Source organism: Scyliorhinus torazame, chromosome 15 (genome assembly GCF_047496885.1).
Source record: "Scyliorhinus torazame isolate Kashiwa2021f chromosome 15, sScyTor2.1, whole genome shotgun sequence".
Taxonomy (NCBI): Eukaryota; Metazoa; Chordata; class Chondrichthyes; order Carcharhiniformes; family Scyliorhinidae; genus Scyliorhinus; species Scyliorhinus torazame.
In genome coordinates, this window is record NC_092721.1 from 213,585,245 (window position 1) to 213,611,168 (window position 25,924).

The 25,924-nt window shown below is 49.3% G+C and overlaps 1 protein-coding gene and 1 long non-coding RNA gene across 2 annotated transcripts in view; one reads left to right on the forward strand and one right to left on the reverse strand.

The window, feature by feature from the left end:
* timm10b (translocase of inner mitochondrial membrane 10 homolog B (yeast)) overlaps positions 1-5,794 on the forward strand; it is a 26,524-nt gene extending 20,730 nt beyond the window's left edge. The window contains exon 3 of the mRNA XM_072477566.1: positions 3,930-5,794. Within this exon, the coding sequence (XP_072333667.1) occupies positions 3,930-4,202 (273 nt within the window). The 3' untranslated portion in view covers positions 4,203-5,794. The remainder of the gene's footprint in view (positions 1-3,929) is intronic.
* A 445-nt stretch (positions 5,795-6,239) lies between these two features.
* On the reverse strand, positions 6,240-25,735 carry LOC140391475 (uncharacterized). Its single transcript, XR_011935088.1, has 2 exons — positions 25,511-25,735; positions 6,240-7,264 (listed from the first exon to the last, which is right to left on the reverse strand). It is a non-coding gene; the product is annotated as an uncharacterized lncRNA (long non-coding RNA).
* Positions 25,736-25,924: the final 189 nt, after the last annotated feature.

Sequence of the window (25,924 nt, forward strand, 5' to 3'; positions counted from 1 at the left end):
GAACCGCGGTTTACTAAAGCAGTCGAAACACTTGTCAAGAGGAAGAAGGAGGCTTATGTAAAGATGAGACATGAAGGTTCAGTTAGGGTACTCGAGAATTACAAGTTAGCTAGGAAGGACCTTAAGAGAGAGCTAAGAAGAGCCAGGAGGGGACATGAGAAGTCTTTGGCAGGTAGGATCAAGGATAACCCTAAAGCTTTCTATAGATATGTCAGGAATAAAAGAATGACTAGGGTAAGAGTAGGGCCAGTCAAGGACAGTAGTGGGAAGTTGTGCGTGGAGTCCGAGGAGATAGGAGAGGTGCTAAATGAATATTTGTCATCAGTATTCACACAAGAAAAAGACAATGTTGTCGAGGAGAATACTGAGATTCAGGCTACTAGACTAGAAGGGCTTGGTGTTCATAAGGAGGAGGTGTTAGCAATTATGGAAAGTGTGAAAATAGATAAATCCCCTGGGCCGGATGGGATTTATCCTAGGATTCTCTGGGAAGCTAGGGAGGAGATTGCTGAGCTTTTGGCTTTGATCTTTAAGTCATCTTTGTCTACAGGAATAGTGCCAGAAGACTGGAGGATAGCAAATGTTGTCCCCTTGTTCAAGAAGGGGAGTAGAGACAACCCCGGTAACTATAGACCAGTGAGCCTTACTTCTGTTGTGGGCAAAGTCTTGGAAAGGTTGATAAGAGATAGGATGTATAATCATCTGGAAAGGAATAATTTGATTAGAGATAGTCAACACGGTTTTGTGAAGGGTAGGTCGTGCCTCACAAACCTTATTGAGTTCTTTCAGAAGGTGACCAAACAGGTGGATGAGGGTAAAGCAGTTGATGTGCTGTATATGGATTTCAGTAAAGTGTTTGATAAGGTTCCCCACGGTAGGCTACTGCAGAAAATTGCGTGCAATTCTGTATTGCGTGCAATTCTGGTCCTCGCATTGTAGGAAGGATGTGGAAGCATTGGAAAGGGTGCAGAGGAGATTTACCCGAATGTTGCCTGGTATGGAGGGAAGAACTTATGAAGGAAGGCTGAGGGACTTGAGGCTGTTTTCGTTAGAGAGAAGAAGATTAAGAGGTGACTTAATTGAGGCATACAAGATGATCAGAGGATTAGATAGGGTGGACTGTGAGAGCCTTTTTCCTCGGATGGCGATGTCTAGCACGAGGGGACATAGTTTTAAATTGAGGGGAGATAGATATAGGACAGATGTCAGAGGTAGGTTCTTTACTCAGAGAGTAGTAAGGGTGTGGAATGCGCTGCCTGCAACAGTAGTGGACTCGCCAACACTAAGGGCATTCAAATGGTCATTGGATAGGCATATGGATGATAAGGGAATAGTGTAGATGGGCTTTAGAGTGGTTTCACAGGTCGGCGCAACATCGAGAGCCGGAGGGCCTGTACTGCGCTGTTATGTTCTATGTTCTACTTTCTATGAGGTGGTGGAAGCAGGGACGATAGTGACATTTAAGGGCGTCTTGCAAAATTTTGTTTTTATAATCTTTATTAGTGTCACAAGTGGGCTTACATTAACACTGCAATGAAGTTACTGTGAAAATCCCCTAGTTGCCACATTCCGGCGCCTGTTTGGGTACAAGAATTCAGAATGTCCAAATTACCTAACAGCACGTCTTTCGGGACTTGTGGGAGGAAACCGGAGCACCCGGAGGAAACCCACGCAGACACGGGGAGAACGTGCAGACTCCGCACAGACAGTGACCCAAGCCGGGAATCAAACCTGGGACCCTGGCACTGTGAAACAACAGTGCTAACCACTGTGCTACCTTGCCGCCCGTGACGAGGATGGGAATAGAGGGATATGGACCCCAGAAGTGTAGAAGGTTTTAGATTAGACGGGTAGAAAAGTCGGCGCAGGCCAAAGGGCCTGTTCCTGTGCTGTACTTTTCTTTGTTCTTCGTTAAGGTTTTGAGCACAAAATGACTCTTCCTCAGAACCCTCTGTTTCAGAAACATTAATTCAGGGATGAATATTGGTCACTGCATACTGAACAGAACTCCCTCAGTGTAGAGCGACAGGTAGTATCAAGGAAGCAGTGGGGCTGAAGAAGGATTTGGACAGGCTAGGAGAGTGGGCAATGAAGTTGCAGATGAAATACAATGTGGAAAGGTGTGAGTTATGCACCTTGGAAGGAGGAATGGAGGCATAGACTATTTTCTAAATGGGGGAATGGTTTGGAAATCAGAAGCACAAAGGGACTTAGGAATCCTACTTCAAGATTTTCTAAAGGTTAATGTGCAGGTTCAGTCGGCAGTTAGGAAAACAAATGCAATGTTAGCGTTCATGTCGAGAGGTCTTGAATACAAGACCAGGGATGTACTTCTGAGGCTGTATAAGGCTCTGGTCAGACCCCATTTGGAGGATTGTGAGCAGTTTTGGGCCCCTTATCTAAGGAAGGATGTGGTGGCCTTGGAAAGGGTCCAGAGGAGGTTCACAAGAATGATCCCTGGAATGAAGAGCTTGTCGTTTGAGGAGAGATTGAGGACTCGGGGTCTGTACTCGTTGGAGTTTAGAAAGATGAGGAGGGATATGAGGCTGGTTTAGCACACTGGGCTAAATCGCTGGCTTTTAAAGCAGACCAAGGCAGGCCAGCAGCACGGTTCAATTCCCGTACCAGCCTCCCCGAACAGGCGCTGGAATGTGGCGACTAGGGGCTTTTCACAGTAACTTCATTGAAACCTACTCGTGACAATAAGCGATTTTCATTTCATTATTAAAACTTACAGGATACTCCGAGGCCTGGATAGAGTGGATGTGGAGAGGATGTTTCCACTTGTAGGAGAAACTAGAACCAGAGGACACCATCTCAGACTGAAGGGACGATCCTTTAAAACAGAGATGAGGAGGAATTTCTTCAGCTAGAGGGCGGTGAATCTGTGGAACTCTTTGCCGCAGAAGGCTGTGGAGGCCAAATCACTGAGTGTCTTTAAGACTGAGATAGATAGGTTCTTGATTAATAAGGGGATCAGGGGTTATAGGGAGAAGGCAGGAGAATGGGGATGAAAGAATATCAGCCATGATTGAATGGCGGAGCAGACTCGATGGGCCGAATGGTCTAATTCTGCTCCTATATCTTATGGTCTTATGACCCTCTGACAGTGCGGCACTCTCTCAGTACTGTCCCTCTGACAGTGCAGCACTCCCTCAGTACTGACCCTCTGACAGTGCAGCGCTCCCTCAGTACTGACCCTCTGACAGTGCAGCACTCCCTCAGTACTGACCCTCTGACAGTACGGCACTCCCTCAGTACTGACCCTCTGACAGTGCGGCACTCCCTCAGTGCTGTCCCTCTGACAGTGCGGCACTCCCTCAGTACTGACCCTCTGACAGTGCGGCACTCCCTCAGTACTAACCCTCTGACAGTGCGGCACTCCCTCAGTACTGACCCTCTGACAGTGCGGCACTCCCTCAGTACTGACCCTCTGACAGTGCGGCACTCCCTCAGTACTGACCCTCTGACAGTGCAGCACTCTCTCAGTACTGACCCTCTGACAGTGCGGCACTCCCTCAGTACTGACCCTCTGACAGTGCAGCGCTCCCTCAGTACTGACCCTCTTGACAGTGCAGCACTCCCTCAGTACTGACCCTCTGACAGTGCAGCACTCCCAAAGTACTGACCCTCTGATCAGGGGATGGTTTAGCACAGTGGGCTAACCAGCTGGCTTGCAATGCAGAACAATGCCAGCAGCACGGGTTCAATTCCCGTACCAGCCTCCCCCAACAGGCGCCGGAATGTTGCGACTAGGGGCTTTTCACAGTAACTTCATTGAAGCCTACTTGTGACAATAAGCGATTATTATTATTACTGACCCTCTGACAGTGCAGGGTTGCTGCGGCGATAGCGGTGTTAGTAAAACAGACAATCTGTTTGTTGTGGAATGTTCTTTGATACCTGTTTTTTTCTCTGTCTCTCACTAGGAGAACTGTGTTAACAACTGTGCAGGAAAGTTGATCCATACCAACCACCGGTTAATGAGTGCCTACGTCCAGCTCATGCCTACTATTGTCCAGAGACGAATCTCAGACTATGAGGCAAAAGCTGCTGAGATGGCGCAGATATTGGGTGTGGACCTTCCCCCAACACCAGAGGGGGAGATTGAAGCTCCTGACAGAGTGCCGGGGGAGCTGGAGAATTCCGTTATCATTGACCCCCTGACGCCGAGCAGCACCGGCTCTCCTGATCAGCGTTAATTGTGATTTCCGCAGCATCGTCCCAGCAACAACTCCCACCATGTGGCTGGCCCACTTTTAGCACCACCTTCACTTGTCTGCCCATCCTGTATATGTAACCCCCCACCGCCACCCTCCCCATCACCACCGGCAGCAATCAGTCTGAACCATTTGGCATTCCCTCTATTCCTGACTGACAGAAAACCCATTGCGGCACTTTCAGCACATTCCCACAGACGTCCCTGGCACTTTATTCGGAAAATTTGGAACTGTGAGAACGGAGGCCAGAGCCACAGATCTACCACAGGGACAATTGGAGTATGAAGTGGATTGGGCAGCTGGACTGACTGTCGAGATGTAAACTGCAGCTCAGAGTGACCAGAACAACCAGATTGCCTCCTGCTGGCTTTGAAAGTGAAATGGCGCATCCTGAACTCGAAACTGTGACATCTGAAAACTGGTTGGGAGTTGCTGTGAGCTACAGAATTGAACTGGATGAAAGGCCCATGGACAATGCTTCCTTGCTCCTAAATGAAAGATTTAAGTTATAGATGTGGGCCCTGGTTCAGTAACAGGACTGAATTCAACCCCAAGATGCAACATTAACAACTTGCAGACAGCATTGAACTTCAGAATTATTTTTTTGTTAGCTAAACTGTTCAAAATTCTGTTGGGTCTCCTACGGCCCCCACACATGAATTGTACCTCCCCCCGCCCGCCCCCCCTCCCTCAATGCGTGTGAGTGCTGAATCCTCGGCACCTACAGAGCAAGGTTGGTAGAGCATGCCTGTCGCTGAGAAAAGCACACACTGAGGTACTGCATCACCCTCTGTCTTACACTGTCCATGGACTTTGCTTTACCGTGTCTATCCCCAATGCTGTGGGGCAGTTTGAAGGAATTGTGTTTCTCTTGTCAGGACACACATACACAATCAAGTATTGTCAGTCAAACCTTCGTGGGAACGCAGATGGACTCTCCCGAATACCTTTACCAATTAATTCGTTGATGAGTTTGTGTCAAAATATTTTCTACTTCGAGCAAGTAGAGAACATTCCTGTAACCGCAGGAAGGGTGAAGAAGTACACCAGCAATGATCCAGTATTTTCTCCTTCATCTTTACAGTACCCCAGTGGCCGTCATGTAATTGGTTCAACACATGTTTTTGTAATGGTGGAATGATGATTCACATTCTGCAGAGGGACAACCTGCCTGTCGGGATAATTCAAGTCTTCCTGTGGAATATGGCTTCAACTCAGGGTGTGTTCCTGAAGTCTAACCTCGAAGCACCATGTCTATAACCCCTGACAGTATTGGATCACGCCTGGTTTGCTTCTTCACCTGTCCTGCGGTTACAGGAGTTTAATCTACTTGAAGTAGAAAATCTTTCCACACAAACTGCTTATCAACAACAATTTGGTATGGGTAGTCGGGAGAGTCCACCTGTGTTCCTATGAAGATGGGACTGACAATATTCCATCGTTACCTATGTGCTGAGAAGAATAACACCCACCTCTGCATCCTGCTCACTGCCATTCATGTGAACCCTGTATGAGGTCCAGAAATCTTTGTTATTGGGCGATGGTCCCGTCAATAAAGTGAATTTCCTCCCACACAGGGGTGCGTAGAACCGTTTTATTCCAGAAATGATTCCTTGAGCTTTTTTCTCTCTCGGCACTTTATTGCTTTTCTCTTTATTCAGGGCCCTCGACGTGAAGTCCAACGGTTTCTCCTCAACTCTGGACATTATGGAGGAAACCATTGTCCCCAACCCCGTACAGTGACGTGGCACATGCCAGTTGCCGGGGTAGATTTGAATCAATGTGTCAGAACTTTTGATTTGAGTACCACCTCTTTGACTTGCACAAACGCTCTCTCACACGGATCTAAATTCCACTTTTTGTTTTAATACAATAGATTGTGCCAGGTGTTATGGGTCAGGAATTAGAGAACCCCAAAGTGTATCATGGAGTTCACCTGACCCACACCTTTGAATAGATTGTGGTATGGGGAGCACACGACCCACTCTCCAGGTGTGGGACAGCAGAAATGGAAAAGTATTTTTTAAAGCAAAACAATGTTTATTCTATGAACTCAAGTTAACCTTTCTAAAACAAACAGTGAACATCTAAGAAACCATTAATTCAAAGAACCCCCAAAGAATACAACACTAAGTAACCCGTATGCGGTCCTTTTAACACCCAGAAGACTTAACAAACCTTTAAACAGAAGCACATCAGAGTTTACATTCAATACTGAAAACATTTATAATTCTGAATTCACCAAATGATTAAGAGATAGTCCTTCATGGCAGAGAGCTCAACAATACAGCTACTTTGGCTGACTTCAGCTGCAACACACTGAAAAACGAAACCAAAAAGACAGACACACCCAAGCTTTTCTCAAAGTGAAACTAAAAAGCAGAACCAGAGCTCAGCCCCACCCACACTCTGACATCAGGGCAGTAACATGAGCAGCTAACCATTTCTTCAAGCGACATTCTCATGACAAAGGGGTTTGGAATTGTCGACAGATTCGGGACAAATCTCCCGTAATAATCTTGTAAACCCAAGAAAGATTGAAGTTGGTTCACATTCTGAGGTGCATCTACCTCAGGAATGGCTTTGACTTTCAAAGGCAACACATGCAGTGTCTTGGCATCGATGACATGATCCAGATATTCAACTGAAGATTGGAAAAATTCATATTTATCTTTTCGGACTCAATCCATCATCATCTAATCTCTGGAGTGCGAAGAATGTTCTTCCTCAGTCTTCCCAGGAACCAAGATGCCATCCGGGTAATACCGGACTCCGTCTGATTGACTTACAATTTGGTCCATAGTTCGTTGGACTAATGCTGGCGCTGAAATGATTCCAAATGGTGACCTTTATTGTGACCTTTGTGTGTCACAATAGTCAGGAACTGTTGTGAATCCTGATCCACGTTCTTTTGAAGATATGCTTGATTGCGATAAACCAAACAGAAGTGTCAGCCTCCAGCCAACCCAGTCAATTGGTCATCTTGGCTTAGGAGGGACTGAGTCGACTGGGACGTATTGGAATTTAGAAGAATGAGGGGAGATCTGATAGAAAAATATAAGAATTTTTTGTTAGTGTCACAAGTCGGCTTACATTAACACTGCAACAAAGTTACTGTGAAAATTCCTAGTCGCCACACTCCGGCGCCTGTTCGGGTCACAGAGGGAGAATTCAGAATGTCCAATTCACGTAACAGCACGTCTTTCGGGACTTGTGGGAGGAAACCGGAGCACCCGGAGGAAACCCACGCAGACACGGGGAGAACATGTAGACTCCGCACAAACAGTGACCCAAGCCGGGAATCGAACCTGGGGCCCTGGTGCTGTGAAGCAACAGTGCTAACCACTGTGCTACAAAATGAAGGGAATAGATAGGACAGAAGCAGGGAGGTTGTTTCCACTGACGGGTGAAACTAGAACTAGGGGGCATCGACTCAAAGTAAGGGGGAGCAGATTTGGGACTGAGTTGAGGAGGAACCTCTTCACCCAAACGGTTTTAAATCTATGGAATTCCCTGCCCAGTGAAGCAGTTGAGGCGAGCTTGTTAAATGTTTTTAAGGCAATGATAGATTTTTGAGCAGAAAAGGAATTAAGGGTTATGGTGTTCGGGCCGGAAAGTGGAGCTGAGTCCACAAAAGATCAGCCATGAACTCATTGGATGGCGGAGCAGGCTCGAGGGGCCCGATGGCCGACTCCTGCTCCTAGTTCTTATGTTGTTAATCAATGAGGGGTAGAGGGCACTGCTCTGCACACAATACAGGAATAATGGTGACTTTAAAATCACCATAAATGTGTACAGATCTGTCTTTTTTCATCCCGATTTAATCGGAGTCGCCCAATCACTCTCACTGGCAGGTTGAAGGACCCCCATTCTTAACGGTCGTTTTAATTCGGCCGCTACCTTAGGTCTGATTGCGTACGGCACCGACCTGGCCTTTAAGCATTTCGCCTGACTTTCTTCCTTGATCTTTGGCTTTACTGAGATATCCTTCGAGCTTCACAGCTCATTGTTAAAGACGATGTTTTTCCAGGTTTTGGGTTTCTCGTCAGATTTACGTCAATTTAATCTGATCTTTTCCGGGTAATTTCTTCCCATTAGTGCTAGATAATTTCCTTTGAACATGTCCAAGGACAAAACTGCCGTCTGTCCTTTTAATTGCACAGTCACATCAATACAGCCCCTCAGCGGAGCCACTTCTCCAATGGAGATTTTTCACACAATCTTCAGGTTTGCAGAGAAATGAAATGAAAATGAAAAACAAAATGAAAATCGCTTATTGTCACAAGTAGGCTTCAAATGAAGTTACTGTGAAAAGCCCCTAGTCGCCACATTCCGACGCCTGGTACTGGAATTGAACCGTGCTGCTGGCCTGCCTTGGTCTGCTTTAAAAGCCAGCTATTTAGCCCACTGTGCTAAACCAGCCCCGATGGCTAAGCTTTTCTTGATAAACATTCACAGGCACCAGCGACACAGCTGCCCCAGTGTCCACCTCCACCTCCATCGGCTGTCCATTCAGGAGTGGAGTGACCCAATATTAGTTTGTTGTACAGCAATCGCTGGTACAGTTAAAACAGTTTGTCTTCGGACTGTGAATCAAGTTTCTGCTCACGTCCTTTTTTGTTCCACATGGCGCTTTTTCAGCTCACCATTTGTTTCCGCTCTGGCTTTCCTGCAACTTTTGCCTGAAGATTGTTTCTTTTTCCAACAAACGTGTGAAATATGACCCTTTCTGCCACAATTTCTGCAGATGATGTCTTTGCACAAACAATCTGTTGCTGGGCGCCCAGTTTCTGCACACCTACGGTAAGCAGAGGTCTGTGTGTGTGTTCGGGTTTCAGCCGACATCTTGTTAATTCTGGTGTTTAACCTGAACTGTTGAGTTTCTTTGGCTGCTAATTCCATGGATACAGCAACTTCCAAAGCCTTTTTTAAGGTCAGGTTGATTTTGATTAACAGCCAATTTTGAATAGCTTTGTTCCTTAAACCACAGACTAATCTATCTCTGATAGTATCATTTAACAAATCCCCGAAAACGTATCGTTCAGCCAGTCTTTTCAGGGCAGCTACAAACCGTTCAATAAATTCACCTTCTCCTTGATTGTGTTTATTAAACCTAAACCTTTGAGGAGTGGAGTGATCCAATATTAGTTTGTTGCACAGCAATCGCTGGTACATTTAAGACAGTTTGTCTTCGGACTGTGGTTTAAGGGAAGGTTTCAGATTCCTGGGGCATTGGAACCGGTTCTGGGGGAGGAGGGACCAGTATAAACCGGACGGTCTGCACCTGGGCAGGACTGGAACCGATGTCCGAGTGGGGGTGTTTGCGTGAGCTGTTGGGGAGAGTTTAAACTAATGTGGCAGGAGGATGGGAACCGATGCAGGAAGTTGGAAGTTAGTAAAATGGACAGAAACAAAAGGTAGTAAGGGGGAAAGTGTAAGGCAGAGAAGCCATAGTCAAAAATCAAAAAGGGCGACTGTGCAAGGCACAGTGACTGAGGGGAGCTCACTGAATAGGCCCAGTAATACTAAAAGGAATAAAACGGGAAGTAAAAACATAAATGGAAAGCGACGCAGCAGGTTGTTACATGAAGATATGGGTTCAACGCCAAGGAAAATTAGGAGAAACATTAAGAGGAAAAATAATTTAGGAGAGGTTACTGATTGAGGTGTTAAGATTCAAAACAGAGGTATAAAAGCCAACATAAATGTACTTTACCTGAATGCTCGGAGTATTCGGAATAAGGTAAATGAGTTGATGGCGCAAATCATCGTGAATGACTATGATTTAGTGGCCATTACTGAAACATGGTTAAAGGATGGTCACGACTGGGAGTTAAATATCCGAGGGTATCAAACTTCGGAAGGACAGGGTGGGTGGTGTAGCTCTGTTATTTAAGGATGACATCCGGGCAATAGTAAGGGATGACATCGGTGCTATGGACAAAGAACAAAGGACAAAGAAATGTACAGCACAGGAACAGGCCCTTCGGCCCTCCAAGCCCGTGCCGACCATACTGCCCGACTAAACTACAATCTTCTACACTTCCTGGGTCTGTATCCTTCTATTCCCATCCTATTCATATATTTGTCAAGATGCCCCTTAAATGTCCCTATCGTCCCTGCTTCCACTACCTCCTCCGGTAGCGAGTTCCAGGTACCCACTACCCTCTGCGTAAAAAACTTGCCTCGTACATCTACTCTAAACCTTGCCCCTCTCACCTTAAACCTATGCCCCCTAGTAATTGATCCCTCTACCCTGGGGAAAAGCCTCTGACTATCCACTCTGTCTATGCCCCTCATAATTTTGTATACCTCTATCAGGTCGCCCCTCAACCTCCTTCGTTCCAGTGAGAACAAACCGAGTTTATTCAACCGTTCCTCATAGCTTATGCCCTCCATACCAGGCAACATTCTGGTAAATCTCTTCTGCAACCTCTCTAAAGCCTCCACATCCTTCTGGTAGTGTGGCGACCAGAATTGAACACTATACTCCAAGTGTGGCCTAACTAAGGTTCTATACAGCTGCAACATGACTTGCCAATTCTTATACTCAATGCCCCGGCCAATGAAGGCAAGCATGCCGTATGCCTTCTTGACTACCTTCTCCACCTGTGTTGCCCCTTTCAATGACCTGTGGACCTGTACTCCTAGATCTCTTTGACTTTCAATACTCTTGAGGGTTCTACCATTCACTGTATATTCCCTACCTGCATTAGACCTTCCAAAATGCATTACCTCACATTTGTCCGGATTAAACTCCATCTGCCATCTCTCCGCCCAAGTCTCCAGACAATCTAAATCCTGCTGTATCCTCAGACAGTCCTCATCGCTATCCGCAATTCCACCAACCTTTGTGTCGTCTGCAAACTTACTAATCAGACCAGTTACATTTTCCTCCAAATCATTTATATATACTACAAAGAGCAAAGGTCCCAGCACTGATCCCTGTGGAACACCACTGGTCACAGCCCTCCAATTAGAAAAGCATCCCTCCATTGCTACCCTCTGCCTTCTATGGCCTAGCCAGTTCTGTATCCACCTTGCCAGTTCACCCCTAATCCCGTGTGACTTCACCTTTTGTACTAGTCTACCATGAGGGACCTTGTCAAAGGCCTTACTGAAGTCCATGTAGACAACATCTACTGCCCTACCTGCATCAATCATCTTAGTGACCTCCTCGAAAAACTCTATCAAGTTAGTGAGACACGACCTCCCCTTCACAAAACCGTGCTGCCTCTCACTAATACGTCCATTTGCTTCCAAATGGGAGTAGATCCTGTCTCTAAGAATTCTCTCCAGTAATTTCCCTACCACTGACGTAAGGCTCACCGGCCTGTAGTTCCCAGGATTATCCTTGCTACCCTTCTTAAACAGAGGAACAACATTGGCTATTCTCCAGTCCTCCGGGACATCCCCTGAAGACAGCGAGGATCCAAAGATTTCTGTCAAGGCCTCAGCAATTTCCTCTGCAGCCTCCTTCAGTATTCTGGGGTAGATCCCATCAGACCCTGGGGACTTATCTACCTTAATATTTTTTAAGACACCCAACACCTCGTCTTTTTGGATCACAATGTGACCCAGGCTATCTACACCCCCTTCTCCAGACTCAACATCTACCAATTCCTTCTCTTTGGTGAATACTGATGCAAAGTATTCATTTAGTACCTCGCCCATTTCCTCTGGCTCCACACATAGATTCCCTTGCCTATCCTTCAGTGGGCCAACCCTTTCCCTGGCTACCCTCTTGCTTTTTATGTACGTGTAAAAAGCCTTGGGATTTTCCTTAACCCTATTTGCTAATGACTTTTCGTGACCCGTTCTTGCCCTCCTGACTCCTTGCTTAAGTTCCTTCCTACTTTCCTTATATGCCACACAGGCTTCGTCTGTTCCCAGCCTTTTAGCCCTGACAAATGCCTCCTTTTTCTTTTTGACGAGGCCTACAATATCACTCGTCATCCAAGGTTCCCGAAAATTGCCGTATTTATCTTTCTTCCTCACAGGAACATGCCGGTCCTGTATTCCTTTCAACTGACACTTGAAAGCCTCTCACATGTCAGATGTTGATTTGCCCTCAAACATCCGCCCCCAATCTATGGAGGATAAGGTTCAATCCATTTGGGTGGAAATCAGGAATAGTGAGGCGAAAAAGTCACTGATAGGAGTAATCTATAGGCCACCAAATAGTAACATTATGGTGGGGCAGACAATAAACAAAGAAATAACTGATGCATGTAGAAATGGTACAGCAGTTATCATGGGGGATTGTAATCTACATGTCAATTGGTTTAACCAGGTCGGTCAAGGCAGCCTTGAGGAGGAGTTTATAGAATGTATCCGCGACAGTTTCCGAAACAGTATGTAATGGAACCTACGAGGGAACAAGCGGTCCTAGATCTGGTCCTGTGTAATGAGACAGGATTGATTAATGATCTCATAGTTAGGGATCCTCTCGAAAGGAGCAATCACAATATGGTGGAATTTAAAATACAGCTGGAGGGTGAGAAGGTAAAATCAAACACTGGTGTTTTGTGCTTAAACAAAGGAGATTACAATGGGATGAGAGAAGAGCTAGCTGAGATAGACTGGGAGCAAAAATGTTATGGTGAAACAGTTGAGGAACAGTGGAGAACCTTCCAAGCGATTTTTCACAGTGCTCAGCAAAGGTTTATACCAACAAAAAGGAAGGATGGTAGAAAGAGGGAAAATCGACCGTGGATATCTAAGGAAATAAGGGAGAGTATCAAATTGAAGGAGAAAGTATATAAAGTGGCAAAGATTAGTGGGAGACCAGAGGACTGGGAAATCTTTAGGGGGCAACAGAAAGCTACTAAAAAAGCTATAAAGAAGAGTAAGATAGATTATGAGAGTAAACTTGCTCAGAATATAAAAACAGATAGTAAAAGTTTCTACAAATATATAAAACAAAAAAGAGTGGCTAAGGTAAATATTGGTCCTTTAGAGGATGAGAAGGGAGATTTAATAATGGGAGATGAGGAAATGGCTGAGGAACTGAACAGGTTTTTTGGGTCTGTCTTCACAGTGGAAGACACAAATAACATGCCAGTGACTGATGGAAATGAGGCTCTGACAGCTGAGGACCTTGAGATGATTGTTGTCACTAAGGAAGTAATGATGGGCAAGCTAATGGGGCTAAAGGTAGACAAGTCTGCTGGCCCTGATGGAATACATCCCAGAGTGCTAAAAGACATTGCTAGGGAAATTACAAATGCACTAGTGATAATTTACCAAAATCCACTAGACTCTGGGGTGGTCCCGGCGGATTGAAAATTAGGAAACGTGACACCACTGTTTAAAAAAGGAGGTAGGCAGAAAGCGGGTAATTATAGGCCAGTGACCTTAACTTCGGTAGTAGGGAAGATGCTGGAATCTATCATCAAGGAAGAAATAGCGAGGCATCTGGATGGAAATTGTCCCATTGGACAGACGCAGCATGGGTTCATAAAGGTCAGGTTGTGCCTAACTAACTTAGTGGAATTTTTTGAGGATATTACCAGTGCGGTAGATAACGGGGAGCCAATGGATGTGGTATATCTGGATTTCCAGAAAGCTTTTGACAAGGTGCCACACAAAAGATTGCTGCATAATTTAAAGATGCATGGCATTAAGGGGAAAGTAGTAGCATGGATAGAGGATTGGTTAATGAATAGAAAGCAAAGAGCGGGGATTAATGGGTGTTTCTCTGGTTGGCAATCAGTAGCTAGTGGTGTCCCTCAGGGATCAGTGTTGGGTCCACAATTGTTCACAATTTACATAGGTGATTTGGAGTTGGGGACCAAGTGCAATGTGTCCAAGTTTGCAGACGACACTAAGATGAGTGGTAAAGCAAAAAGTGCAGAGGATACCGGAAGTCTGCAGAGGGATTTGGATAGGTTAAGTGAATGGGCTAGGGTCTGGCAGATGGAATACAATGTTGACAAATGTGAGGTTATCCATTTTGGTAGGAATAATAACAAAAGGGATTATTATTTAAATGATAAAATATTAAAACATGCAGCTGTGCAGAGAGACCTGGGTGTGCTAGTGCATGAGTCGCAGAAAGTTGGTTTTCAGGTGCAACAGGTGATTAAGAAGGCAAATGGAATTTTGTCCTTCATTGCTAGAGGGATGGAGTTTAAGACTAGGGTTATGCTGCAATTAAATGTTTTTAAGATAAAGATAGATAGTTTTTTGAAGAATAAAGGGACTAAGGGTTATGGTGTTCGGGCCGGAAAGTGGAGCTGAGTCCACAAAAGATCAGCCATGATCTCATTGAATGGTGGAGCAGGCTCGAGGGGCCAGATGGCCTACTCCTGCTCCTAGTTCTTATGTTCTTTCTATGATGAGTAAAGATTTTGGTGAATTCTGACCCTGCAGAATTTCCACTAAGTCATCATGTTTGGGGCTGGTTTAGCACAGTGGGCTGAACAGCTGGCTTGCAATGCAGAACAATGCCATTAGCGCGGGTTCAATTCCCATACGGGCCTCCCCCATCAGGCACTGGAATGTGGCGACTAGGGGCTTTTCACAGTAACTTAATTGAAGCCTCCGTGTGACAATAAGCGATTATTATTATATTATCATGTTTTTGTGCCTGTGTTTTCTGGCTGTACCAGCCCCCTCCGGAGGATAAATGCCCTCCCTACTCCTGCCATTTTCCGCTATGCAAGGACCCGCACAATATGCATATGCCACTAATATTTACCACTACCTTGCTTCTTTTCTGCCCAAAACAAGGCGCAACCTCAGCACAGCCTGTATTCCTTCGTGCTTTTCAACACCCCAGCACTAAATTTGTTGTTGCTGGGTGCTTGCTACTCACGGCTAGCGAGTTTGTTGCTCGTGGCGAGCTTCTCTCCAAGGTTGTTTCCTTTCGATTTTTCAGTTCCTCCGGTCGCTGCCCCGGTGTGTGGCTCCGTCACCAGCTTTCAGATCGCGGTCATTTCAATTTATTCTTTTTTCAGGTGCCTACAAACACTGATTGCCTGCCTCATCGCCAGGTTTTATGGTGAATTCAAGATTGAGTCTGCTGCCCTTGGAGATTCAACCAAAACATGGAGCTTTATTTAAAAGATGTTGACACTGCCGTCTGCCAGTGTGAATGGAGGTGATGTCGACATCACCGCAATCATTCTCTTAAAGTGTCCCCTGTTCAGTTACAAGGCGGAACGGTAGTACAGTGGTTAGCACTGTGGCTTCACAGCGCCAGGGTCCAGGGTTCAATTCCCGGCTTGGGACACTGTGCGGAGTCTGCACGTTCTCCCCGTGCCTGCGTGGATTTCATCCGGGTGCTCTGGTTTCTTCCCACAGTCCAAAGACGTGCAGGTTAGGTGGTTTGGCCATGATAAATTGCCCTTTGTGTCCAAAAAGATTAGGAAGGGTTATTGCATTACGGGGGTAGGGTGGATGTGAGGGCTTAAGTGGGTCAGTGCAGACTCGATGGGCCGAATGGCCTCCTTCTGCACTGTATGTTCTATGTTCTAAGGCTGCTTGTAAAGAAACACTAAAAATACTGAATAGACAACAGAGGGGAACCTCCAGGTGATGGAGCTCCCATGTGTCTGTATTCTTGTCCTTCTAGGTGATAGTGGTCGTGGGTGTGGGAGGTGCTGCCTAAGGAGCTTTGGTGTCCTTCCTGTAATGTGGTGACCAGAACTTTGCACAAAATTCCAGCTGTGGTCTAACCAGCATCTAATACAGTTCCAGCATTACATCAGAGTTCTAAAAGAGATAGCTGAGGAGATTGTGGAGGCATTGGTGATGATCTTTCAGGAATCACTGGAGGCAGGAAGGGTCCCAGAGGACTGGAAGGTGGCTAATGTAACACCACTGTTTAAGAAGGGAGGGAGGCAGAAGACGAAAATTTATAGGCCGGTTAGCCTGACTTGGGTCATTGGTCAGATTTTAGAGTCTATCATTAAAAATAGCATCACGGAGTACTTGGAAGTGCATGATAAGAACATAAGAACTAGGAGCAGGAGTAGGTCAAGGAGCCTCAACTGCTTCACTGGGCAAGGAATTCCCACAGATTTACAACCCTTTGGGTGAAGAAGTTCCTCCTAAACTCAGTCCTAAATCTACTTCCCCTTATTTTGAGGCTATGCCCCCTAGTTCTGCTTTCACCCGCCAGTGGAAACAACCTCCCCGCATCCATCCTGTCTATTCCCTTCATAACCTTATATGTTTCTATAAGATACCCCTGCATCCTTCTAAATTCCAACAAGTACAGTCCCAGTCTACTCAACCTATCCTCATAATCCAACCCCCTCAACTCTGCTCTGCTTAACCTAGTGAATCTCCTCTGCACACCCACCAGTGCCAGTACGTCCTTTCTCAGGTAAGGAGACCAAAACTGAACACAATACTACAGGTGTGGCCTCACTAACACCTTATACAATTGCAGCATAACCTCCCTAGTCTTAAACTCCATCCCTCTAACAATGAAGGACAAAACTCCATTCGCCTTCTTAATCACCTGTTGCACCTGTAAACCTTTTTGCGACTCATGCACTAGCACACCCAGGTCTCTCTGCACAGCAGCATGTTTTAATATTTTACCATTTAAATAATAAACCCTTTTGCTGTTATTCCTACCAAAATGGATAACCTCACATTTGTCAACATTGTATTCCATCTGCCAGACCCTAGCCCATTCACTTAGCCTATCCAAATCCCTCTGCAAACTTCCAGTATCCTCTGCACTTTTTGCTTTAACACTCATCTTAGTGTCGTCTGCAAACTTGGACACATTGCACTTGGTCCCCAACTCCAAATCATCTATGTAGATAAAATAGGACTGAGTCAGCACAGCTTCGTCAAGGGGAGGTCATGTCTGACAAATCTGTTAGTTCTTTGAGGAGGTAACAAGGAAGTTAGATAAAGGAGAACTTGTGGGTGTGATTTATTTAGATTTCCAGAAGGCCTTTGACAAGGTGCCGCATAGGAGACTGTTAAATAAGTTAAGAGCCCATGGTGTTCAGGGTAATATCCTGGCATGGATAGAGGATTGGCTGACTGGCAGAAGGCAGAGAGTGGCGATAAAGGGGTCTATTTCAGGATGGCAGCCGGTGACTAGGGGTGTGCTTCAGGGGTCGGTGCTGGGACCACAACGTTTCACAATATACATTAATGATCTGGAAGAAGGAACTGAAGGCACTGTTGCTAAGTTTGCAGATGATACAAAGATCTGTAGAGGGACAGGTAGTATTGAGGAAGCAAGGGGGCTGCAGAAGGACTTGGACAGACTAGGAGAGTGAGCAATGAAGTGGCAGATGGAATAAAATGTGAAAAAGTGTGAGGTTATGCACTTTGGAAGGAGGAATGGAGGCATAGACTATTTTCTAAATGGGGAAATGCTTAGGAAATCAGAAGCACAAAGGGACTTGGGAGTCCCTGTTCAAGATTCTCTTAAGGTTAACGTGCAGGTTCAGTCGGCAGTTAGGAAGGCAAATGCAATGTTAGCATTCATGTCGAGCGGGCTGGAATACAAGAGCAGGGATGTACTTCTGAGGCTGTATCAGGCTCTGGTCAGACCCCGTTTGGAGTATTGTGAGCAGTTTTGGGCCCCGTATCTAAGGAAGGATGTGTTGGCCTTGGAAAGGGTCCAGAGGAGGTTCACAAGAATGATCCCTGGAATGAAGAACTTGTCGTATGAGGAACGGTTGAGGACTCTGGGTCTGTATTCGTTGGAGTTTAGAAGGATGAGGGGGGGGACTTCCGGTTGCGGATATGCAGAGCCAAGTCGCACATTCGGCAGCTCCCGCTTGGAACGGACTTTTGGGCTCTTTTCAGTGCCCCCAACGGCATTTTTTCAACATTTCCCAATATGGGAAGAAGACTGTAACATTCTCCCGACAGTGTATGGCTTGGACCAGGAGCGGGGCGACTAAAAAAGTGGTGGTGAACCCAAAGAAAGTGCGAAGGAAGAAGAGCAAGATGGCGGCGGGCGGGGACCAGACAGCGTGGATGCAGTGGGCGCAGGAGCAACAGGAGGGTATCCAGCACTGCTTCAGAGAGCTCAAAGCAGACCTGCCGGAGCCGGTGAAGGCTTCTATTGATAAGCTGCTGGAGACCCAGACAGCCCAGGGGGTGGCGATCCGCGAAGTCCGACAAAAGATCTCTGACAATGAGGACGAGATCTTGGGCCTGGCGGTAAAGGTGGAGGCACACGAGGCGTTCCACAAGAAATGGCAGGAACGGTTCGAGGAGATGGAGAGTCGGTCGAGGCGGAAGAATCTGCGGATCCTGGGCCTCCAGGAGGGGCTGGAGGGGTCGGACTTGGGGGCCTATGTGGTCACCATGTTAAAATCGCTGATGGGAGCGGGGTCCTTCCAGGGGCCCCTGGAGCTGGAAGGGGCCCATAGAGTGCTGGCGAGGAGGCCCAAGGCTAACGAGCCTCCACGGGCGGTGCTGGTGCGGTTTCATCGGTTCGCTGATCGGGAGTGCGTACTCAGGTGGGCCAAGAAAGAGAGGAGCAGCAGGTGGGAGAACGCGGAGGTTCGGATATATCAGGTCTGGAGCGCGGAGGTGGCGAAGAAGAGGGCCGGGTACAATCGAGCGAAGGCGGTGCTGCACAGGAAGGGGGTGAAGTTTGGCATGTTGCAGCCGGCGCGACTGTGGGTTACCTACAACGACCGGCACCATTATTTTGAGTCCCCGGAGGAGGCGTGGGCCTTTGTTCAGGCCGAGAAGCTGGACACAAACTGAGGTTCAGGATGGGTGGTCGGGGATTGCTGTTGGTGTGTTACATTTTGAGGGGGGGGTTCATTGCTATTGTTTCTTTTTGATTCGGTGTGGGTGGTTTAGGGTGGGTTGGGCAGTGTTTTGGTTGGGTCTGTCGGGTGGGCTCTTGGAGGGGGCCAAGTAAATGGAGTAGGGGTGGATGGCCGGCAGGGGGGATGGGTGAGGCCCGAGTCGGGGGTGAGGGGACCGGGCCTGTAAAAGGAGCTGCGTCACAGGTGGCGGGGCCGGGCAGGTGGAAAGCGCGGGCTTTTTCCCGCGCTGAAGGCTGGAGGGGGCGGGGCCAGGGCAGGGATGCGAGGGTTGTTTCCCGCGCATGGGATGGAAGGGGGAGGCGGAGAGCCTGCTGATGGGTAATGGAGGGGGAGGGGAAGTCCCACAATGGGAGGAGTCGAAGGAGAGGCGGGAGTGGCCGGGGTCAGCATGAGTCAGCTGACTTGCGGGAGTACAATGGGGGGAGCAAAGCAGCTAGGAGGGGTCCTAGCTGGGGGAGGGGGGGGAACCGGGTTACTGCTGGTATGGTCAAGGGGGAGCTGGAGCGAGTAGAGGGGGTTGGGACAGGGGTCTGTCGCCGTGGGGAACGGGCCGGGCGTGGGGTGCGGGCGCGTGGCTGGCTGAGGAGGGGTTATGGCTAGTCGGCGGGGGAGGGGGGTGGGTAGCCCCCCGATTCAGCTGATAACCTAGAATGTAAGGGGACTGAACGGGCCGGTCAAGCGGGCATGGGTGTTCGCGCACCTGAAGGGGCTGAAGGCGGATGTGGTCATGCTCCAGGAGACACACCTGAAGGTGGCAGACCAGGTAAGATTGAGGAAGGGGTGGGTCGGTCAGGTGTTTCATTTGGGGCTGGATGCCAAGAATCGGGGGGTGGCGATCTTGGTGGGAAAGAGGGTGTCGTTCGAGGCGTCGAGCATTGTGGCAGATAATAGCGGCAGGTACGTAATGGTAAGTGGTAAGCTGCAAGGAGAGAGGGTGGTGCTGGTCAACGTGCACACCCCAAACTGGGACGATGCGGGTTTTATGCGGCGCATGTTGGGTCGGATCCCGGACTTGGAAGTGGGGGGCCTGATAATGGGGGGGGAGACTTTAACACGGTGTTGAATTCGGCACTGGACCGCTCCAGGTCTAGGACGGGTAGGAAGCCGGCGGCGGCTAAAGTGCTGAGGGGGTTTATGGACCAGATGGGAGGGGTAGACCCTTGGAGATTTGCAAGGCCGGGGGCTAGGGAATTTTCATTCTTCTCGCATGTTCATAAGGCCTCTTCCCGGATCGACTTTTTTATTATGAGCAGGGCGCTGATAGCGAGAGTAGAGGATACCGAGTACTCGGCGATAGCCATTTCGGATCATGCCCCGCATTGGGTAGACCTAGAGCTGGGGGAGGAGAGGGACCAGCGCCCGTTGTGGCGCTTGGAGGTGGGGCTGTTGGCGGACGAGGAGGTGAGTGAGCGGGTCCGAGGAAGCATAGAGAGATACCTGGAGGCCAACGACAACGGGGAGGACCGAGTGGGGATGGTCTGGGAGGCGCTGAAGGCGGTGGTTAGGGGAGAGCTGATCTCCATTAGGGCCCACAAGGAGCGGCGGGAGCGGGGGGGAGAGGGAGAGGCTGGTGGGGGAGATGGTGAGGGTAGACAGGAGGTGCCGGAGGGACTATTGAGGGAGAGACGTAGCCTCCAGGCCGAATTCGACCTGTTGGCCACCAGGAAGGCGGAGGTGCAGTGGAGGAAGGCCCAGGGGGCGGTCTACGAGTATGGGGAAAAAGCAAGCCGGATGCTGGCGCATCAGCTTCGGAGGCGGGACGCAGCTAGGGAGATCGGGGGAGTTAAGGACAGGGGAGGGAGCGTGGTGCGGAGTGGGGTTGGCATCAATGGGGTCTTCAGGGGCTTTTATGAGGAACTGTATAGGTCCGAGCCCCCACGGGAGGAGGGAGGGATGGGCCGCTTTCTGGACCAATTGAGGTTCCCGAAGGTGAAGGAGGGACTGGTGGTGGGATTTGGGCCCCGATTGGGCTGGAGGAGCTGACCAAAGGGTTAGGGAGCATGCAGGCAGGGAAGGCACCGGGGCCGGACGGTTTCCCGGTCGAATTATACAAAACATATGTGGACCTGTTGGGCCCGTTGCTGGTTAGGACCGTCAATGAGGCAAGGGAAGGGGGGGGGGGCTTTGCCCCCAACGATGTCATACAATTTAGAATTTACAGTGCAGAAGGAGGCCATTCGGCCCATCGAGTCTGCACCAGCTCTTGGAAAGAGCGCCCTACCCAAGGTCAACACCTCCACCCTATCCCCATAACCCAGTAACCCCACCCAACACTAACGGTAATTTTGGACACTAAGGGCAATTTATCATGGCCAATCCACCTAACCTGCACATCTTTGGACTGTGGGAGGAAACCGGAGCACCCGGAGGAAACCCACACAGACACGGGGAGAACGTGCAGACTCCGCACAGACAGTGACCCAAGCCGGAATCGAACCTGGGACCTTGGAGCTGTGAAGCAATTGTGCTATCCACAATGCTACCGTGCTGCCCTGGCACTGATCTCCTTGATCCTGAAGCGGGACAAGGATCCCCTGCAATGTGGGTCTTACAGACCGATCTCCTTGCTAAATGTAGATGCCAAGGTGCTGGCCAAGGTCTCAGCCACGAGGATTGGGGATTGTGTGCCGCAGATCATCCACGAAGACCAGACGGGGTTTGTGAAGGGGAGGCAGTTGAACGCGAATGTGCGGAGGCTCCTGAACGTTATTATGATGCCGGCGAGGGAGGGGGAGGCGGAGATAGTGGTGGCGATGGACGCTGAGAAGGCCTTCGATAGGGTAGAGTGGGGGTACTTGTGGGAGGTGCTGAAGAGGTTCGGGTTTGGGGAGGGGTTCGTCATCGAGGGACGAGGCAGGGGTGTCCCCTGTCCCCCCTGCTCCTCGCACTGGCGACTGAACCCCTGGCTATGGCACTGAGAGAGTCGAGGAACTGGAGGGGGTTGGTGCGGGGTGGGGAGGAGCATAGGGTGTCGCTCTATGCGGACGACTTGCTGCTATATGTGGCGGTCCCGGTGGGGGGAATGTCGGAGGTATTGAGGATCCTCAGGGAATTCGGGGATTCTCGGGGTACAAGCTCAACATGGGGAAGAGCGAGTTGTTCGTGGTTCACCCAGGGGACCAGGAGAGGGGGGATTGGCGAGCTCCCACTAAAAAGGGCGGAGAGGAGCTTCAGGTATTTGGGGGTCCAGGTGGCCAGGAGCAGGGGGGCCCTGCATAGGCTTAATTTCATGAGGCTAGTGGAGCAAATGGAGGAGGAGTTTAAGAGGTGGGACGCGTTGCCGATGTCCCTGGCGGGTAGGGTGCAGTCAGTTAAGATGACGGTGCTCCCAAGGGTTTTGTTCCTGTTCCAGTGCCTCCCCATTCTTATCCCAAAGGCCTTCTTTAGGCGGGTCAACAGGAGCATTAAGGGGTTTGTGTGGGCGCAAGGGACTCCGAGGCTGAGAAGGGTGTTCCTGGAGCGGAGTAGGGGAGGGGGGGGGCTGGCACTGCCCAACCTCTGTGGGTACTATGGGCCGCCAATGTGGCGATGGTGCGCAAGTGGGTGATGGAGGGGAGGGCGCTGCATGGAAGAGGCTGGAGACAGCGTCTTGTGTGGATACGAGTCTGGAGGCGCTGGCAACGGCGCCGCTGCCGCTCCCTCCAATGAGGTATACCACGAGACCGGTGGTGGCGGCTACCCTCAAAATCTGGGGGCAGTGGAGGTGGCACAGGGGGGATGTGGGGGCACAGGGGGGAAGTGGGGGCCTCGGTGTGGACCCCAATACGGGGGAATCACCGGTTTGTCCCAGGGAGAATAGATGGAGGGATTTTGGGGTGGCACAGGGCAGGGATAAGAAGGTTGGGGGACCTGTTTGTGGATGGGAAGTTTGCGAGCCTGGGTGAGCTGGAGGAGAAGTACGGGCTCCCCCCGGGGAACACCTCCAGGTACTTACAGGTAAGGGCGTTTGCCAGACGGCAGGTGGTGGAATTCCCGCTGCTGCTGCCACACACAGTACAGGACAGGGTGCTCTCGGGGGCGTGGGTGGGAGTGGGGAAGATCTCGGAAACTTACCAGGTGATGCAGGAGGAGGAGGAGGCCTCGGTGGAGGAGCTGAAAAGTAAGTGGGAGGAGGAGTTGGGGGGGGGAGATCGAAGAGGGGACGTGGGCAGACGCCCTAGGGAGGGTGAACTCTTCCTCTTCGTGCGCGAGGCTCAGCCTCACAGTTTAAGGTGCTGCACAGGGCACACATGACCGGGACAAGGATGAGCCGTTTTTTTGGGGGGTGAGGACAGGTATGTTAGGGGCTCAGGGAGCCCAGCAAATCACACCCATATGTTCTGGGCATGCCCAGCGCTGGAGGAATTTTGGAAGGGCGTAGCGAGGACGGTGTCGAGGGTGGTAGGATCCAGGGTCAAACCGGGCTGGGGGCTCGCAATATTTGGGGTTGCAGGGGAGCCGGGAGAGCAGGGGGCGAAAGAGGCCGGTATTCTGGCCTTTGCGTCCCTGGTAGCCCGGCGGACGATTCTTCTTCAGTGGAAAGATGCGAGGCCCCCAAGCGTGGAATCCTGGATCAACGATATGATGGGGTTTATTAAATTGGAGAGGGTGAAACTTGCCTTAAGGGGATCGGTGCAAGGGTTTTTCAGGCGGTGTTGCCGTTCTTGGACTTCCCGGCAGAACGGTAGACAATGGTCAGCAGCAGCAGCAACGCGGGGGGGGGGGGTCTATTTTATTTTTGTTTGTTTACACTGGGGGATCTGAGGGGGTGTATATATTTGCTATGTTTGCTATGTGTTAATTTGGGGTGTTAATTTATTATTTATGTATAGGGCGGAGGGGGGCACGGGGGTTTTATTTTATTTTGTATTTAACTCTATTGCGTTCCTTTTTCATTTTGTTGTTGATATTTTGTGAAAACTTCAATAAAAATGTTTTTTTTAAAAAAAAGGATGAGGGGTGATCTTATTGAAACTTACTGGATACTGCGAGGCCTGGATAGAGTGGACGTGGAGAGGACGTTTCCACTTGTAGGAGAAACTAGAACCAGAGGACACCATCTCAGACTAAAGAGACGATCCTTTAAAACAGAGATGAGGAGGAATTTCTTCAGCCAGAGGGCGGTGAATCTGTGGAACTCTTTGCCGCAGAAGGCTGTGGAGGCCAATTCACTGAGTGTCTTTCAGACAGAGATAGATAGGTTCTTGATTAATAAGGGGATCGGGGTTATGGGGAGAAGGCAGGAGAATGGGGATGAGAAAACATGAAAATCGCTTATTGTCACAAGTAGGCTTCAAATGAAGTTACTGTGAAAAGCCCCTAGTCACCACATTCCGGCACCTGTTCGGGGAGGTTGGTACGGGAACTGAACCGTGCTGCTGGCCTGCCTTGGTCTGCTTTCAAAGCCAGCTCTTTAGCCCTCTGCTAAACCATCCCCTAGATCAGCCATGTTTGAACGGCAGGGCAGACTTAATGTGCCGAGTGGACTAATTCTGCTCCTATGACTTGTGGTCTTTTAGAAGGTGGAGAACAGACAAAGCCCTTGAGGAATATAAGGAAAGTAGGAAGGAACTTAAGCAAAGAGTCAGGAGGGCTAAAAGGTGTCACGAAAAGTCATTGGCAAACAGAATTAAGGAAAATACATGTATAAAAAGAGCAAAAGGGTAGCCGGGGAAGGTGTTGGCCCACTCAAGGACAGGCAAGGGAATCTATGCGTGGAGCCAGAGGAAATGGGCGAGGTACTAAATGACCACTTTGCATCAGTATTCACCAAAGAGAAGGAATTGGTGGATGATGAGTCTGGGGAAGGGTGAGAAGATAGTCTGGGTCACATTGAGATCAAAAAGGTCTTGGGCATCTTGAAAAACATTAAGATAGATAAGTCTCCAGGGCCTGATGGGATCTACTTCAGAACACTGAGGGAGGCAAGGGAGGAAATTGCTGGGGCCTTGTCAGAAATCTTCGTATCCTCTTTGCTACAGGTGAGGTCCCAGAGGACTGGAGAATTGTTAATGTAGTTCAATTGTTTAAGAAGGGTAGCAAGGATAATCCAGGAAATTACAGGCCAGTGAGTGTGCCTCCACCCGTTTGAATTGTTTCCTTGTGTCTTTCCATCCACCAGTCCAACTTCTCTGGATTGGAGCCAAAGCCATTGCATTTTTTAGATCCTTGGTCCTCTCCTGTCGCTGGTTCCTAAATTCATCAGTGAGGAAGCTAATGAATTTCTCTGACATCCACTGAGGGACCCAGCCTTAGCAGAAGCCACGCCGCCATGTTTCTTCTGCTGGGGTCTGAGAGCTCCAGATTTTATCGCCGCTCCTCTGCCTGATTTCTGCTAGGAACTGCTTCTGCTTGGTCATTGCACGAGACGGAGGGATCTTATTCACCCAAACTATTCCCGTTTCCTCCAAAAGAACCGCCCGTACATCAGGCAGAAGACCGTCGGGAGTCACCGCGTCAATGACTGCTCAGCACAGTGCCAGCACCAGAAGTCCTCTTGTGGTCAAACCTGTCGACAAGGGTTGTTATCTGGCTACTGACCTCTACCTCGCAAAGTCTGAGCACAAACTCTCAGACACTTCCTCCGACATCCCCCTGGACCATGACCCCACCACCGAACATCAAGCCATTGTTTCCAGGACGGCCACTGACCTCATCGCCTCTGGGCCACAGCTTCCAACCTCAGACCCCCAAACCCGCACAGCCCACTTTGACCTTCCTCCCAGAATCCACACGGGGGTGAGGATGGATGGTGGTGTGGGGGGGATTGATGTGGGGGGGGGGAGTGGAGGGGTATTGTGGGGGGGTGATGTGGGGGGTGGGAAGTGATGTGGGGGGGGGAGTGGAGGGGTATTGTAGGGGGGTGGGGGGTGATGTGGGGGGTATTGTGGGGGGGGGGTGATGTGGGGGGTGGGAAGTGATGTGGGGGGGTAGTGGTGGGTGGGCATGGGAGGG